Source organism: Salmo salar, chromosome ssa07, assembly GCF_905237065.1.
Source record: "Salmo salar chromosome ssa07, Ssal_v3.1, whole genome shotgun sequence".
Lineage (NCBI taxonomy): Eukaryota > Metazoa > Chordata > Actinopteri > Salmoniformes > Salmonidae > Salmo > Salmo salar.
In genome coordinates, this window is record NC_059448.1 from 28,913,169 (window position 1) to 28,930,293 (window position 17,125).

Here is a 17,125-nt window from a genome sequence, read left to right on the forward strand (position 1 = left end):
GCTCGTGTTTCTTGCCCAAGCAAGTCTCTTCTTATTGGTGTCCTTTAGTAGTGTTTTTTTTGCAGCAATTCGACCATGAAGGCCTGATTCACACAGTCTCCTCTGAACAGTTGATGTTGAGATGTGTCTGTTACTTGAACTCTGTGAAGCATTTATTTGGGCTGCAATTTCTGAGGCTGGTAACTCTAATGAACTTATCCTCTGCAGCAGAGGTAACTCTGGGTCTTCCATTCCCGTGGCGGTCCTCACGAGGGCCAATTTCATCATAGCGTCTGATGGTTTTTGCGACTGCACTTGAAGAAACTTTCAAAGTTCTTGAAATGTTCCGTATTGACTGACCTTCATGTCTTAAAGTAATGATGGACTGTCGTTTCTCTTTGCTTATTTGAGCTGTTCTTTCCATAATATGTACTTGGTCTTTTACCAAATACGGCTATCTTCTGTATACCCCCCTACCTTGTCACAACACAACTGCTCATCCCTCCACACACAACTGAAACACATTAAGAAGGAAAGAAATTACACAAATTAACTTTTAAGAAGGCACACCTATTAATTGAAATGTATTCCAGGTGACTACTTCATGAAGCTGGTTGAGAGAATGCCAAGAGTGTGCAAAGCTGTCGTCAAGGCAAAGGGTGGCTATTTGAAGAATCTCAAATATTAAATATATTTTGAATTTGTTTAACACTTTTTTGGTTACTACATGATTCCATATGTGTTATTTCATAGTTTTGATGACCTCACTATTATTCTACAATGTAGAAAATAGTAAGAATTAAGAAAAATCCTTGAACGAGTAGGTGTTCTAAAACTTTCAACGGGTAGTGTAGATAATCACCACAAAAAAGACTGGAGAGGAAAACATTTGCGACAGGCCCTGAGAAAAACTTCAATATAAAAGTACAACAATACACAGCATTAAGTTCCCTGAACAAAAAGACAACTAAAGCAGTAACCCAACACAGACATGACCTCAGAGTGTACTGGAACCAAAATGAATACTCTGCCACTGCTAAAAGTTTAAATAAAGAGGCACTACTGACAACTTTTGCACCCCAATAAATACTGCAACCAGAAAATATAACAATCCAATCATCACTCTACATACTGCAACCAGGAAGTAAAATCTACCAATCATGACTCACCTCTCTACAGTGTTGTGGCCCCATGATTCCTGCTGCGGCCTGCTGCATTGCTGCTCTCTGCTGCATCCTCTGTTGCAATAGATGGGCATGGTTCGCTGCTACTGACGCTGGTGTTCCGGCTGCACCACCATGCTGCATTCCACGGTAACCAGCCATGGGGTTGGGGGGTCCACCCTGCCCTGGGCCCATAGGGGGTCCACCCCCTCCTCCCATCTTCTGCTGGGGGTCCAGGTCAAAATGGCGGAGGGGCTTGGTGTTGGTGAAGGAATATGAGGGTTCCTGGTGCGGGACTCCACCACCACATGGTTTGGACATGGACGGGTGTTGGCCCAGTTGGGCGTTCGTCTGTAGCTGTTGTGTGTTTGAATGTTGCTGTTGTTGTTGTTGATGTTGATGTTGTTGTTGCATGAGTAGCTTGAGGCTGCTGGGTTGACCCGCCGTCATGGCTTTGTAAAGCTGACTCGACATGTTGTTGTTGGGTCCTGACCCATTCTGGGTGCTGTATGGATGTGGTTGTTGGGTTTGGGGTAGGGGTAGGGGTTGGTTCTGGGGTTGAGGTTGATGCTGGGACTGGAGCGCCGGGCTTTGGTGAGGCTTCTCGGTTCGGTAGGGGGGCGATGGCCTTGTGGCGCCTGATGTTGGTGCACCTCCACTGGGCATGTAGTTGGCTTGTGACCCCTGGATGTTGGATGAAGTGCTGGATGTGCTGGTGTTTCCTAAAGGTAGAAGGGTACTCTGTGGGCTAAAGGGGGGTTGGGCGAGAGCCGGACTGCCTAGCTTATCTGGGCGGTAGGGTGGTGAAGGCCCTGCGGACGCAGCTGGAGCCAGGATGGAGATCGACATTGAACCCTGGGGGCTTTGAATGCTTCCAGCCGGGCTGAATGGTTGTTGGTGGAGCGGGGAGGAGTTGGGGAGTTTCTGTCCACCCCAGGGTGAGCCTTGCTGGGATAGAGGAGGCATAGAGGCCTGGGTCTGGGGTTGATTCTGGGTCTGGTTCTGGGGGATAGGGGTGTTGGAGGAAAGGTGTTTGTTGGAGTTGGACGCCATCTGCTGGAGCTGTTGAGCTCGCGATACTTCGTGCCAAGTAGACCCGGGTCGAGAGGAGAGGGCGGCGGATAACATCGGAGAACGTGCTTGGTTCTGGGATGAAGAGGAAGATGAATGGTGTGGTGAAGCCGAGAGAGGCGAGGGAACGGGTTTGGAGGGGTGGGGGATGGAGTAGGGTGCTCCGGCCAGACTCGGGCCTACTTGGGGAGACCCTGCCTGTGGAAAGCCTGGGGAGTGGGTGAGGTGGCTCTCCAGGTGAGATGTGGGTCTCTGGGGGGAGCGTTTGGGCGAATGTGGGTGGATGTACCCCGGCCCTGATCCTTGATTCTGCTCCTCTTTATTCCCCAGTATCTTGTCCAGATCCAACTCCTGCAGAGAAGGATCTGGGTTCTTGGTCAACTCATCCAGAATATCCTGGAGCTCCTGCTCAACCGATGGGGCCGACGAGGAGCTTCCATTGGGGTGAAATTGTCCTCCTCCACCAACACTTCCAGGCCCACCAGACCCAGGACTCGCCTTAGGGGGCATGGAGTAGGGTGACCCTAGCCCGTTGTTCCCATTCCCCAGCCTGTTACCTTCAAGTGACCCCTGACTTCCAGGACCTCCATGACCTCCAGGACTGGGTCCTCCAGAGTAAGAGCTCTGCTGGAAGCTGGTACCCATGGCGAGGGTCACATCCTCCAGGCAGAGACGCTTGGTGGGCCCCCCGGGCCCCTGGGTCATGGAGGAACCGTCGGAGGTACCGTTCAGACCCAGACCAGGGCCGTTACCGGGCCCTTGGCCCTGCCGTAAGCCCCCCTGGTGGGCCCCCTCAGTCGCAGTCAGCCTCCTCTTCAGTGATCCAGACAGCTGGAGGAACACGAAAGAGAGAAGAGATAGTGAGTACATCAAAAATGACCAAGCAAAATGAATGTTAGAAGAGAGCACCCGGGCACAGTCAGACACTCGATGATAAAAACACATTTTACAAACTCATGTAGTCATAGACGTCTATAGAAGCACGAAGGCATGAAAAGAAGACATTCTTCATGAAAGACATTAAAACGCTTCTATTGTTGACATTTAGCTTTCTATTGTCGGGTGAAGCTCAATAGATAATAAGGTCAATAGATAATAAGGTCGCAATAGATAGTCTCAATAGATAATAAAGTCTCAATAGATAATAAGGTCTCAATAGATAGTCTCAGTAGATAATAAGGTCTCAATAGATAGTCTCAATAGATAATAAGGTCTCAATAGATAGTATCAATAGATAATAAAGTCTCAATAGATAATAAGGTCTCAATAGATAATAAGTTCTCAATAGATAATAAGGTCTCAATAGATAATAAGGTCTCAATGGATAATAAGGTCTCAATAGATAGTCTCAATGGATAATAAGGTCTCAATAGATAGTCTCAGTAGATAATATGGTCTCAATAGATAATAAGGTCTCAATAGATAATAAGGTCTCAATAGATAGTATCAATAGATAATAAGGTCTCAATAGATAATAAGGTCTCAATAGATAGTCTCAATAGATAATAAGGCCTCAATAGATAGTCTCAATGGATAATAAGGTCTCAATATTTGGCCTCAATAGATAAGAAGGTCTCAATAGATAATAAGGTCTCAATAGATAGTCTCAATAGATAATAAGGCCTCAATAGATAGTCTCAATAGATAATAAGGTCTCAATAGATAAGGTCTCAATATATAGCCTCAATAGATAATAAGGTCTCAATAGATAAGGTCTCAATAGATAGTCTCAATAGATAATAAGGTCTGTCATAGTCTTCCCACTCTCTGATTTCTTATTGGCAGGTCTATAGGGATCTCAGGGCTCTGGTCTATAGCTAACCACACCAGCCACCACTGGACTGTGTTATTAGTATTCTGTTCTGTTCTGTTCTTTGCTTTCTACCCTGCAGCTGCACGCACACTGGTGCCAGAAGTGGGATCCCGTAGGCCACACACACACACACACACACATTAACGCATGCACGCATGCACACACACACACACACACACACACACACACACACACACACACAAAACGTAGGCTGCATGATCATTGGTGCCAGAAGTGGGAACGTGGGATAACTGGCTTAGAAGCCTGTTTCTATTACTGTGGTGGACTGAGGGGTCAATGTCCTCACGCACCCCTCTGTACCCCCTCAGCCTCACCCGAGACCCCTGGTGCACCCTTGAAAGGATTAAGAAACCCCCTAACCCTCATCCCAAAAAATGCCCTCAAACCCCCAAACCTCAAAGTCTAAAGCCTCTCATTGAGATTCTATGGAAAGGGGTTCGCTAACAACGCAAAGAGAGATGCAGAGTTAGAGAAGGCTGTCACCTAATACAATAGTTAGCTGGTACTATTTTAGTCCTGGTGGTTGGAACGTTGAAATAAGATGCTTTCTTTTCATGATTTGGGTTCTAGAATCTAGTGTGAAAGGGACCCATGTGGCTCCAAGTGTTCTGAAGAATCCTGGAGCCTTCTAGAATGTTGCATTCCTCTGATGTTTGCAGTGATCATCAACATTCCTAAAGAATACTTCAGCCAAAAGACTGATAAAGGTTGAATCCCTGGATGAGGCCAAGGAAGAGTGTGAGAGAGTGAGAGAGAGAGAGAGAGAGAGAGAGAGAGAGAGAGAGAGAGAGAGAGAGAGAGAGAGACAGAGAGAGAGAGAGACAGAGCGGGAGATAGAGCCAGATAGGGTGAGAGAGGGAGAGAAAAAAGAGACAAAGTGATGGATACAGACAGGGGAGGGAGAGAGCGAGGGAGGGAGGGAGACAGAGGAGAGGAGTGCAGAGGAGACCTTGGCAGTGTGTTAAGGCTCACTATTCCCTATATAGTGCACTACTTTTGACCAGAGCCTTATGGGCCCTTGTTAAAAGTAGTGCACTAAATAGGGAGTCATTTGGGACACAGTAAAGCATTCCCGGCGTTCCGAGGCTCTTAACCCGGCCTGGCAGAAAAAGGGAAGAGAGGAAGAAGGAGAGAGAGAGACAATGGTAGAGGGAGAGCGAGAGAAGAGAGAGAGAGAGAAGAGAGAGAGAGAAACTATTCAATTGGAACGCCGGAACGCAGAGTGGATGGGAGGAATAACTCACTTAGACATTCCGGAGAGGGAGGAATGCATGCACAGCCTCGTACTCCTCTCTCTTTCTATCCCCTCTCTATTCCTCCTCTCTCTTTCTATCCCCTCTCCTCTCTATTCCTCCTCTCTCTTTCTATCCCCTCTCCTCTCCATTCCTCCTCTCTCATTCTATCCCCTCTCCTCTCCATTCCTCCTCTCTCTTTCTATCCCCTCTCCTCTCCATTCCTCCTCTCTCTTAACTGGGTCTTTATACCAAGCCCTAGGAATGTTCACCCCGATATTTTGACCCCCTCCCCTCTCTCTCTCTCTCTCTCTCTCTCTCTCTCTCTCCTCTCCATTCCGTCTCTCCTTTTCACCGGGTCTTTGGAGCGGGACCTGAGAGCGTTCCCCCCAGTCCAACACCCTCTCAATCACCACGTTAAGGTCTATTAGATATTTACATGGCATGTATCACCCATTATGCTGCTCTCTGGTTCACAACCACAAAGACCCCTATAGAACTAGGGCCAGGGACCACCAGAGGGAAATAAAACATAGCACAACATGTGTGAACAGTCGTATACTGTACATATAGTATAATCACAGGTAGTATATTGTCCATACAGTATTGTCATATGTATACAACATGTAACAAAACTGTATGCATAATACACTGTGTGTAACAACTGAATGTATTACTATTCAGTTAACCCATCTTATCCAAGTAAATGTATAGTACAAAAGACTCGCCCCTCTCTCCTGCTGTCGTGCTCTCTTCCCCTTCTCCCGCTTCCCTTTTCCCTCTCTGTTGCCTCTCCCCCCTCTCTCTCTCTTTCTCCCACTCTCCGTTTCCTCCCTTTCTCCTGCTGAAACAATAGGGTTGTCCTGACACACAACCTTCTCACTGTACCACCAGTCAGCCTGTCTGTGTTCTCCCTCCTTCACACACACACGCAACACACACACACACACACACACACACACACACACACACACACACACACACTAATGTATGTCGTATGTCAGTTTCACCATGGGTAAACACATCAATAGAACTAAATTGACTGATACCCTCTCTCTATCTATCTCTCTCTTTCTGTATCTCTCACTTCCTCCCTAGAGGGAGAGATGATGGAGGAGAGGAGAGATGGAGGAAGGAGGGGAGTTTTCTCATTTTGTAGCAATCGGGTTTGTACCATTATGACTGACATCACAATCTGTCAACATAGGAGAGAGAGAGAGAGAGAGAGAGAGAGAGAGAGAGAGAGAGAGAGAGAGAGAGAGAGAGAGTCCTTAAGTGGCAATACTGAGAGAGACACACAATGTTGATGATGGTTATAGTTAGAGTATCCATTACAGCCCTGCAGTGTGTGTGTGTATTGATTCTAGAGAACGTGTTTAGATTAGATGGGCCAGCCATTTATGTGTGTGTGCGTGTGTGTGTGCGTTACTGCAGCGAGATGCTAGCCAGATACACCAATTAAAACCAACATTTGGCACTGCAGGCATACTATCAGTGCACGCACACGCACACACACACACACACACCGCTAATTCAAAATCCTATTTTTCCTAACTCCTAACCCTAACCTTAACCCCAACTTTAACCCGAAAACCTAAATCTAACCCTAACCCTACAGTGCCTTCGGAAAGTATTCAGACACCTTGACTTTTTCCACATTTTGTTACGTCACAGCCTTATTCTGAAATAGATTACTTTTTTTTCATCAATCTACACACAATGCCCCGTAACGACAAAGCAAAAACAGGTTTTTAGAAATGTAGAAATATCACATTTACAGCTAGTTTCAGATGTTCGATCAGGTTCAAGTCCAGGCTCTGGCTGGGCCACTCAAGGACATTCAGAGACTTGTCCCGAAGCCACTCCTGCGTTGTCTTGGCTGTGTGCTTAGGGTCATTGTCCTGTTGGAAGGTGAACCTTCACCCCAGTCTGAGGTCCTGAGCGTTCTGGAGCAGGTTTTTATCAAGAATCTCTCTGTACTTTGCTCTGTTCATCTTTGCCTCAATCCTAACTAGTCTCCCAGTCCCTGCCACTGAAAAACATCCCCACAACCTGATGCTGCCACCACCAAGCTTCACCATAGGGATGGTGTCAGGTTTCCTCCAGACGTGACGCTTGGCATTCAGGCCAAAGAGTTCCATCTTGGTTTCATCAGACCTGTCAACTGTGGGACCTTACATAGACAGGTGTGTGCCTTTCCAAATCATGTCCAATCAATTGAATTTACCACAGGTGGACTCCAATCAAGTTGTAGAAACACCTTAAGAATGATCAATGGAAACAGGATGCACCTGAGCTCAATTTCGAGTCTCATAGCAAAGGGTCTGAATACTTATGTAATAAGTTTAAAACAAATGTTTATATCTTTTTTTAATGTCTTAACCTGTTTTCGCTTTGTCATTATGGGGTATTGTGTGTAGATTGCTGAAGAAAATGTTTTATTTAATCCATTTCAGAATAAAGCTGTAACGTAACAAAATGTGGAAAAAGTCAAGGGGTCTGAATAGTTTCAGAAGGCACTGTAAACCCCCTAGAAATAGCATTTGACCTTGTGGGGACTACAAAAATGTCCCCAGTTCTGTTCCCCACAAGTATAGCTAAACACGTCCACACCCGAACCCACACACACACACACACACACACACACACGAAGCGTGAGTGACAGGGTTGTTGATGTCAGAGATGGTGATTAAAGAGAAAACAAAAGAACAACTAATGATGACTGACACACCATTACAGAGAGAGAGAGATGGAGGGAGCGAGACAGAAGAGAGAGACAGAGAAGAGAGAGGGAAGGACAGAGGAGGGTAGAGAGAAAGAGAGAGTGTGTGTTTAATCTGAGCTTGTTGCTCCTCTTGGCAGTCTCCTGGGGCTTAGGTTGTGCCCCAACTGGTAGCATATTCCCTAAATAGTACACTACTTTTGACTAGAACCATATAGGCCCTGGTTCAGAAGTAGGGCACTAAATAGGAAATAGGTTGACATTTTGGACTCAATCTTAGTGACAGGTTTGTCAGTATTGTGGGTGATTCATAGCCACACACACACACACACACACACACACACACACACACGCACACACACACTGTCCTTCAGAAGGGTAAAGGGGGAGATGTCCCATGTCATATATTTATGAGACAGGGGTCAAAGCCATACACCCTACTAGGTTTGAATATGTGTTTCTCTGTATAGATGTGAGTGTGTGCACGTGTGTATATAAAGGCATGCGTGCAGCATGCATACTTCCGTGTGTGTGTGTGTGATACCCTTGTGTGTTGTCCTGCATTGTGTGTTTTCCTGTACTGTGCAATGGTCTGCAGTTTCCCCCCATGGGTGGTCACTCAGCATGCCGAGAGAGAGAGTGTGTGTGTGTGTGTGTGTGTGTGTGCGTGTGTGTGCATGCTCTTTAGTGTGTGTGTGTGTATTTGTTTGGCATGTGTGTCTGTGTCCTCAAATCCCCTCCTGTTCGCTCCACAGGTAGTGACAGCGTTACATTGTCACCCTCCCCCTACACTGTCTGTCTGTCATCCTCTGTCCCCTCAACACCACACGTATACGCCTTATCATCATGACAACTATGTTACATCGCCACGCCAACAACGCCTCAACACCCTGACTCCCTATTCTGACTTGCTATCCCCTGATGACATGTTTGGAGACACCGAGTCTGATGACGCCATTGGGTACATCACAGACTGACGATGTCACAGAGTGATGACGACGAGCAACGGAATTCCAGAGACAAGCCTCTTGGTCACTGTTTACACTGACTGGAGAACAGTGAAGTGACGCTTTTGTGGCCAAGGTTAAGAATAGATTATTTTTTTTGGGGGGGGGGGCTGATTCTAATTCACGTTTAGGCTGATATAGACAGGAGCTGGACTTAACCAAAACGACTGATCTAACTAAAGATTCTACAACCTGGGGTTTCCCCATGGAAAGAGCTGGAGATACCTGGGCGTGTCTGAAATGGCACCCTATTATTCCCTATAGTGTAGGACTTTTGATTCCCATTACAAAGCTATACACTAGGCCGAGTTAGGATGTGGGACAGGACCGGTATTGGGGGTCTTGCTAAGCTTCCAGAGATAGTCCTAGAGCTGGTTAGTTTCAGGGAGATTAGTGGAGTGTTTCCACTGAGAGGTTAGTGATCAGTATAACAGATCCGGACGGATCCTGATTCTGGGTCAGTCTAAAGCGGATCCGCACTAATCCTATGGGCAAGATCCGGATCCTTCTCTAGTTAGCAGTAGTACAACACAGAATGATTGTTCACGGGGATTAGTGAGTAGGATCTCTGTAGCAGTAGTACAATGTATTAGCACATCCGGATGGATCCCTGTCCCTGTCCAGTTTAGCAACAGATTTGGGTCTCTGTCTGTATCAACATAGCAGTATAATCCTTCGGGGGGGACTCACTCTCTGTAGCAAAAGAACAATGCATTAGCACATCCGGATGGATTCCTGTCTGTTGCAGAAGGAATAAAGGCAGTTTAGCCACCCAGCCGATCCAGATGGATCCCTGTCTGTACAAAATGACTTCTGATGGGTGGGGATATCTCAGGTCTCAGACAGTATAAAGTGGATTAGGATGGGGGGGGGTAGAGTCCCCCAAGGGTCCCCCTAGTGCCCCAAACCTCTCCCCTAGCTTCTTTAGGGGGTGGGGACTCTACCCCCCTACCCTACACACCCCTCCCTACAACACCCATCCTCCCCCAGAGGACCCCCTTGTGCCTCTGACCTCTCCCCTAGCTTCTCTAGGTCTAATCCCTGAAAAGCTCAGCATTTTGTCTCAATATGTAATTTACTACTAACCAGCCTCAGATTTACAACCAATTTACTACCAATTTAAAACCAATATGTTAGCAATTTGCGACTGATTTACAGCTTCTTCGATGCCTTTCAACAATTGAGATCATTTTTTTTTATTTTAGGAAGTCAACAGACACTCCCATTTCACACCATACGCTATACAGTACATCAACTCGTCATACATTACAGCATCCTGGTCACGACTTAACGCGGAGACCCATATTTTAATGTCACACCATAACTCTTAATGATCCTCGTCGTCATTCCGATAGAATACTAATAAAGTTTATGAGGTTTAGAATTAGGTAGCATAATGGGGGGAAGGTGACGCAGTCGCAAGCTACAATAAATAGCCTCAGCGTCTTACACAGTGTTGATTAGTGACGGCAGAGAAAATAGATACGGTGACATTACGCAATATTATTTTTTGGGCGATATTATATCTATACTTTGACTCCAAATGTTGACAAAACAATGTTGCTAGGTAGCGTTAGCTAGCGCTAGGCAGCTGTACTTGCACCAAAACGCTGGTATTTTTCATCCTATGGCTTCTGCTCCGTCTTCTTTTTAAAAAGTAAGCCAACATGTTTTCATCGCTTTTATTTCCCTGACTGATCAAGACTAATTTTCTCACGCTCTCTCTCTCTCGTTTCTCTGCAGCAGACATATAATGAGCAATATATATGTCAGGTTCTGTGTTTAATTTCATAGTCAACCTTGTGTTCTGTTCCGTTGTGCTCTTGAACGTAGCCCTGTCTTTCATTTTTGTTCATTGATTTCACCTGTGTTAGTTACTCACCTGGTCTCATCAGCTCCCTATTTAGTTCAGTTCGTTCCGTTTGTGCCTTTGTGAGGTGTTGTTCGTTTTGACTCTACTAAGCCCTTTCCGGGCTCGTTTGTGAGAACCAGTTGTAGCCTTCGGTCCTAGTTTTGATTCACCTGCCTGTTTGCCTACCTGTGTATGACCATTGCCTGCCTGTGACCACGATTCCTGCCTTCTGCGAAGGCGAAAGAAACACTCCCTGAATGTTCATTACAATATATTTGAATCTTCGAATCGCTATAAAAATCAATACATATGAATGGTGAGAATCGCCATTCATATCGTATTGGCACCCAAGTATCGTGATTACAGTGCATTCGAAAAGATATTCAGAGCCCTTGACTTTTTCCACATTTTGTAACGTTACAGCCTTATTCTAAAATTGATTAAATTGTTTTTCTCCCTCATCAATCTATACACAATATCCCATAACGACAAAGCAAAACCAGGTTTTTAGACATTTTTGCAAATATCTTAAAAATTAAAAACTTAAATACCTTATTTACATAAGTATTCAGACCCTTTGCTATGAGACTCGACATTGAGCTCAGGTGCATCCTGTTTCCATTTATCATCCTTGATATGTTTCTACATCTTGATGTACCTGTGGTAAATTGAGTGGCCCAGCCAGAGCCTGGACTTGGGCGGCAGGTAGCCTAGTGGTTAGAGCGTTAACCGAAAGGTTGCGAGATCGAATCCACGAGCTAACAAGGTACAAATCTGTCGTTCTGCCCCTGATCAAGGCAGTTAACCCACTGTTCCTAGGCCGTCATTGTAAATAAGAATTTGTTCTTAACTGACTTACCTAGTTAAATAAAGGTTAAAAAAAAAGATTCAATTGACTGGACATGATTTGGAAAGGCACACACCTGTCTATATAAGGTCCCACAGTTGACAGCGCATGTCAGAGCAAAAACCAAGCCATCAGGTCGAAGGAATTATCCGTAGAGCTCAGAGACAGGATTGTGTCAAGGCACAGATTTGGGGAAGGGTACCAAAAAATGTCTGCAGCATTGAAGGTCCCCAAGAACACAGTAGCCTCCATCATTCTTAAATGGTAGAAGTTTGGAACCACCAAGACTCTTCCTAGAGCTGGCCGCCCCGCCAAAATGAGCAATCGGAGGAGAAGGGTCTTGGTCAGGGAGGTGACCAAGAACCCAATGGTCACACTGACGGAACAGATCAGTTGCTAACTCTGGGGAGATGGGAGAACCTTCCAGAAGGACAACCATCTCTGAGGCACTCCACCAATCAGGCCTTTATGGTAGAGTGGCCAGACGGAAGCCACTCCTCAGTAAAAGGCACATGATAGCCCGCTTGGAGTTTGCCATAAGGCACCTAAAGGACTCTCAGACCACGAGAAACAAGATTCTCTGGTCTGATGAAACCATGGTTGAACTCTTTGGCCTGAATGCCAAGCATCACATCATACAGAGAGATCCTTGATAAAAACCTGCTGCAGAGCGCTCAGGACCTCAGACTGGGGTGAAGGTTCACCTTCCAACAGGACAACGACCCTAAGCACACAGCCAAGACAACGCAGGAGTGGCTTCGGGACAAGTCTCTGAATGTCCTTGAGTGGCCCAGTCAGAGCCTGGACTTGAACCCGATATGAGCCCAACACTTCTGGAGTGATCAGGAAGAGAGGAAAAGAGGGAGCGGCGTTTTTCACTCATTACACTACAGGACACCAGTCGTTCCGGGGAGGCAGTATATGTCACAACACCGTCCTCCATCCGTCAGGCTATGACAGAGTCCAAGTTAGACCAAGGCTGTTATGTCATAGCTTACTTAGTGACAGGGGTTAGTGTGTGTGTGTGTGTGTGTGTGTGTGTGTACGTAACACTGTCGTACTAGATAGGGCGGTTTAAAAGAGCTGACCTTGTTTCCACTGGGCTAACTTCGTCTCTCTCTGTCTCTCTCGGTCTCTCTCCCTCTGTCTCTCTCTCTCTCTCTCTCTCTCTCTCTCTCTGTCTGTCTGTCTCTCTCTGTCTCTCTCTCTCTGTCTGTCTAGTCACTAATCATTGTTATGAAACAAGCAAGGGGATTTTCAGTAGTCTGTCCTGACTCTGGTTCACTAGACTGGAGCACATAGCCAGTAGAACGTGAGTCCAGTGGGAACCAAATCTCATAAGAGAATTCAAAGAGAACAGGTGTGACTCCCGTTCAGAATGAATTATTTGATTCTGGTTCACTAGACTCATTCTATTCTATCTGGAGCATACAGACGTATAAAAGATTGGAGTAGATGAGTATAGAACACATTAGACTAGATCAGGTGTTCCCAAACCCAACATCTATTCCTATGGGCACAAGCACTGTTCATGACACAAACTGTTCACACCCCTCTTGTTGGCGGAGAGAATTTAGCAGGTTTCAAGCTTATTTCTTACAATTCTACACATTTTGTCATGTAGCAGTTTAAAGCATGTTTTCTTGCAATTCTTTACATTTTGCCATGTCTAATGTGTATTCATGTGATATCTGAGTGACAATAAAATTACAACAATATCGATGGGCTAAAAAAAACGAAATAAAAAAAGTTAGCTGACATGAACTGATGATGCACTGCCCAATTTCGAAATTGCACCTTGTGCCTTCCACTACTACAACTTTGAAGAGTAAGACTGAGCCCCCTATAGTTTGGGAACCACTGGACTAAATCATCACAGCCAATTACTATCACTGCTGAGCTCTGCTCTGACTGGTTTTCTGAGTGCCTGTAGTCCTCTCTCCCTCTCGCTCTCTCTCCCTGTCTCCCTCTCTCCCTGTCTCTTGCTCTCTCTCCCTCTCTCTCTCTCTCCCTGTCTCCCTCGCTCTCTCTCTCTCTCCCTCCCTGTCTCTCTCTCTCCCTGTCTCCCTGTCTCTCTCTCTCTCTCTCTCCCTGTCTCCCTCTCTCTCTCTCCCTGTCTCCCTCTCTCTCTCTCCCTGTCTCCCTGTCTCTCCCTCTCTCTCTCTCTCTCTCTCTCTCCCTGTCTCTCTCTCTCCCTGTCACTCTCTCTCCCTGTCACTCTCTCTCCCTGTCTCTCTCTCTCCCTGTCTCTCTCTCTCCCTGTCTCTCTCTCTCCCTCTCTCTCTCTCTCCCTGTCTCTCTCTCTCCCTGTCTCTCTCCCTGTCTCTCTTCTTCTCTCTCTCTCTCCCTCTCTCTCTCTCTCCCTGTCTCTCTCTGTCTCTCTCTCTCTCTCTGTCTCTCTCTGTCTCTCTCTCTGTCTCTCTCCTATCTCTCTCTATAATCAGTGTTGTCATGTTATATCTTCTCCTCCTGAAGGCTGCTGTTGACCTTTTGCTAACGGCACAACTTCTCTGTTTCCTTTCTCAGTGTGTGTGTGTGTGTGTGTGTGTGTGTGTTTGTCTACGTGTGTGTTTGTCTACGTGTGTGTTTGTGACACTGTGGTATCTGTTTCACAGCATTGGGTTTTTTACTTGGTTTGCTACATTCTCTTTCTCTCAAACCTGTTTACTCTAGAAAACTCAGCATACACGTGTGTCTGATGTTTGATGACAGTAAATTATTACCCTAATTCTAACCCCTAAGGCTAAAATTGCTTTTTTTTCTTGTGGGGACCGAAGTTCCTTGTTTTACTATGCTTGTGAGGACACACACATACACTCCCTGAGGTCTCGTTCTTCTCGCCGCTCAGCGAATGTCAATGAACTCCCAGGAAGAAGATGAGAGAGGAGTATTAAGTGGAGCACTAGCCTAGCTAGCCTAGCTTCATAAATTTGTTAATGAAATAACACATTTAGCTACAGTAACATACATGCCACTTGCTAACTTAGCCTAACTCGTGAATAAGTCAATAGGGTATACATGCACTTAGTCTAAGCGTAGTTAGCCAAGCTTCATGAATAAATCAATGGAGTATACATGTACCTAGTGTTAGCATAGTTAGCTTAGCTTCATGAATAAATCAATGGCGTATACATGTACCTAGTGTTAGCGTAGTTAGCCAAGCTTCATGAATAAATCAATGGTGTATACATGTACCTAGTGTTAGCGTAGTTAGCTTAGCTTCATGAATAAATCAATGGCGTATACATGTACATAGTGTTAGCGTAGTTAGCTTCATTAATTAGTTAACGGGAGAACACACTGTGGCTATATATACTAAGCAGCTGGAGGCTAGGGCTAAATCTGCATCGGCGCTAGTCTCCCTGGACTGACCCAGCTGCGTCACACACTGGGAGTGAGTCACTAGCTAGCTAACACATCAACACACACAAACACCACTTCTCTCTCTCTCTTCTCTCTCTCTCTCTCTCTCCTTTCTTTTCTTCTCCTCTGTTTTGTCCTTTATGCCTGATGTTTCTTTCAGGGTTTTTGTTCCCCCTCCCTCCCTTCCCTCTCAAAGAATAAGTAGAGAGAGGCTGATAAGAGAGAAGCCAGCACTATTTGTCCCTCATTGCAAGTGAAACATGTTTAAAAGAGTACTCTCTTGTAGAAAAAGGGACGGAATAACCCCCCCCCCCCCGTAGAGGAAGGGAGGGAGGGCAAGGAGAAGTAAAAAAAAAAGAAGAACGAAAACAGGACGAGAAAATCAGGGGAAACGGGAAGAAGAGGGGGAACGTAGGAACGACGGAGAGATTGGAAATATAAAGCAGCACAGAGAGATGGAGCGAAGAAGAAGAGCAATGGATAGAGAGAACAGACACTGTATTCATTTCACACTTGTCAGCTGCGTGGGAAGAATCAATGCGTATAAAGGGCTGAATGAAGAACAGACAATATGAAAGGAGGGAGGGGGAGGGAGGGAAGGAGGGGCAGATTGATGGGCGAGGCAACGGTGCTGGGCACCGGAATTGTTTCTCGAAAGCCAAAAACAGGGTTTTATAAACCGATGTATAATCTATCTGACTACACTTCTTACATATTTATTTGCAGTGCCCTATCTCCACTCAACCATGGCCCATTTCACATCTAAAATATACATGTTCTCCTAGCACCAGCTTCACAAAGTGCCATCCTGTCTGTGGAACACAGTGGTTAGGGACCTTTTTAACGCGTGTGTTTAACAGTAAGCCTCTCCCTCAGGACAGACCCGCTGGCATTAGAGACACAAAAAGGAAGCAGACTTCCTCTCTTTCTTCTCCCTCCCTCCCTCCCTCCCTCAATCCCTCCGTCCCTACCTCCCTCCCTCCCTCCCTCCCTCAGCAATGGTTTAATGGGTGGATTACGTGGCCACAGCAGACTCATTGTTGCTGTAATAAAATCAATGGCATTTTTAAGGAGGTAAAGAGGGTGGAAGGGAGGGAGTAAGGGAGAGAGAGAGAGAGAGAGAGAGAGAGGGAAGGAAGGAGGGAGACAGAGGGGGAGAGTGAAGGAGGGAGAAAGAGAAGGAAGGAGGGAGGGAGACAGAGAGAGAGAGGGGGAAGGAGGGTGAGAGGGAGAGAGAGTGAAGGAGGGAGAAAGAGAAGGAAGGAGGGAGACAGAGAGAGAGAGAGAGGGGGGAAGGAGGGTGAGAGGGTGAGAGGCAGTGAGAGAGAAGGAGGGAAAGGAGAGAGCTACAGTGTTTCACAGATTAACAGATAGAAGGCCACAGCTCTGTAGAGATGAACTGCTGCCTTCTGCAGCAACACACACACAGATAGGTGAGCACACACACCCACAGCAAGTGAATCATATGAACTTGGTTACTCTCTCTCTTAGTTACTCTCTCTCTTAGTTACTCTCTCTCTTAATTACTCTCTCTCTTAGTTACTCTCTCTCTTACTCTCTCTCTTAGTTACTCTCTCTCTCTTAGTTACTCTCTCTCTTAGTTACTCTCTCTCTTAGTTACTCTCTCTCTTAGTTACTCTCTCTCTTAGTTACTCTCTCTCTTACTCTCTCTCTTAGTTACTCTCTCTCTCTTAGTTACTCTCTCTCTTACTCTCTCTCTTAGTTACTCTCTCTCTCTTAGTTACTCTCTCTCTTAGTTACTCTCTTTCTCTTGGTTACTCTCTTTCTCTTGGTTACTCTCTTTCTCTTGGTTACTCTCTTTCTCTTGGTTACTCTCTCTCTCTCTTAGTTACTCTCTCTCTCTTAGTTACTCTCTCTCTCTTAGTTACTCTCTCTCTCTTAGTTACTCTCTCTCTCTTAGTTACTCTCTCTCTTAGTTACTCTCTCTCTTAGTTACTCTCTCAAAACATTGCAACATTCGCTTCAAGGACACACACACACCAGTATATGACTGGTGTAATATTATATGAGCACATGTGAGAGTTCGTCTTGGTC

The 17,125-nt window shown here is 45.8% G+C and overlaps 1 protein-coding gene across 2 annotated transcripts in view; it reads right to left on the reverse strand.

Annotated features, from left to right (window-relative positions):
* Positions 1-17,125, reverse strand: part of LOC106608926 (trithorax group protein osa) — a 106,663-nt gene that overhangs the window by 54,173 nt on the left and 35,365 nt on the right. For both annotated transcript variants that reach the window (XM_014207151.2, XM_014207153.2), the window contains one exon: positions 1,149-3,044. In XM_014207151.2, coding sequence (XP_014062626.2) covers positions 1,149-3,044 — 1,896 coding nt within the window. The remainder of the gene's footprint in view (positions 1-1,148; positions 3,045-17,125) is intronic.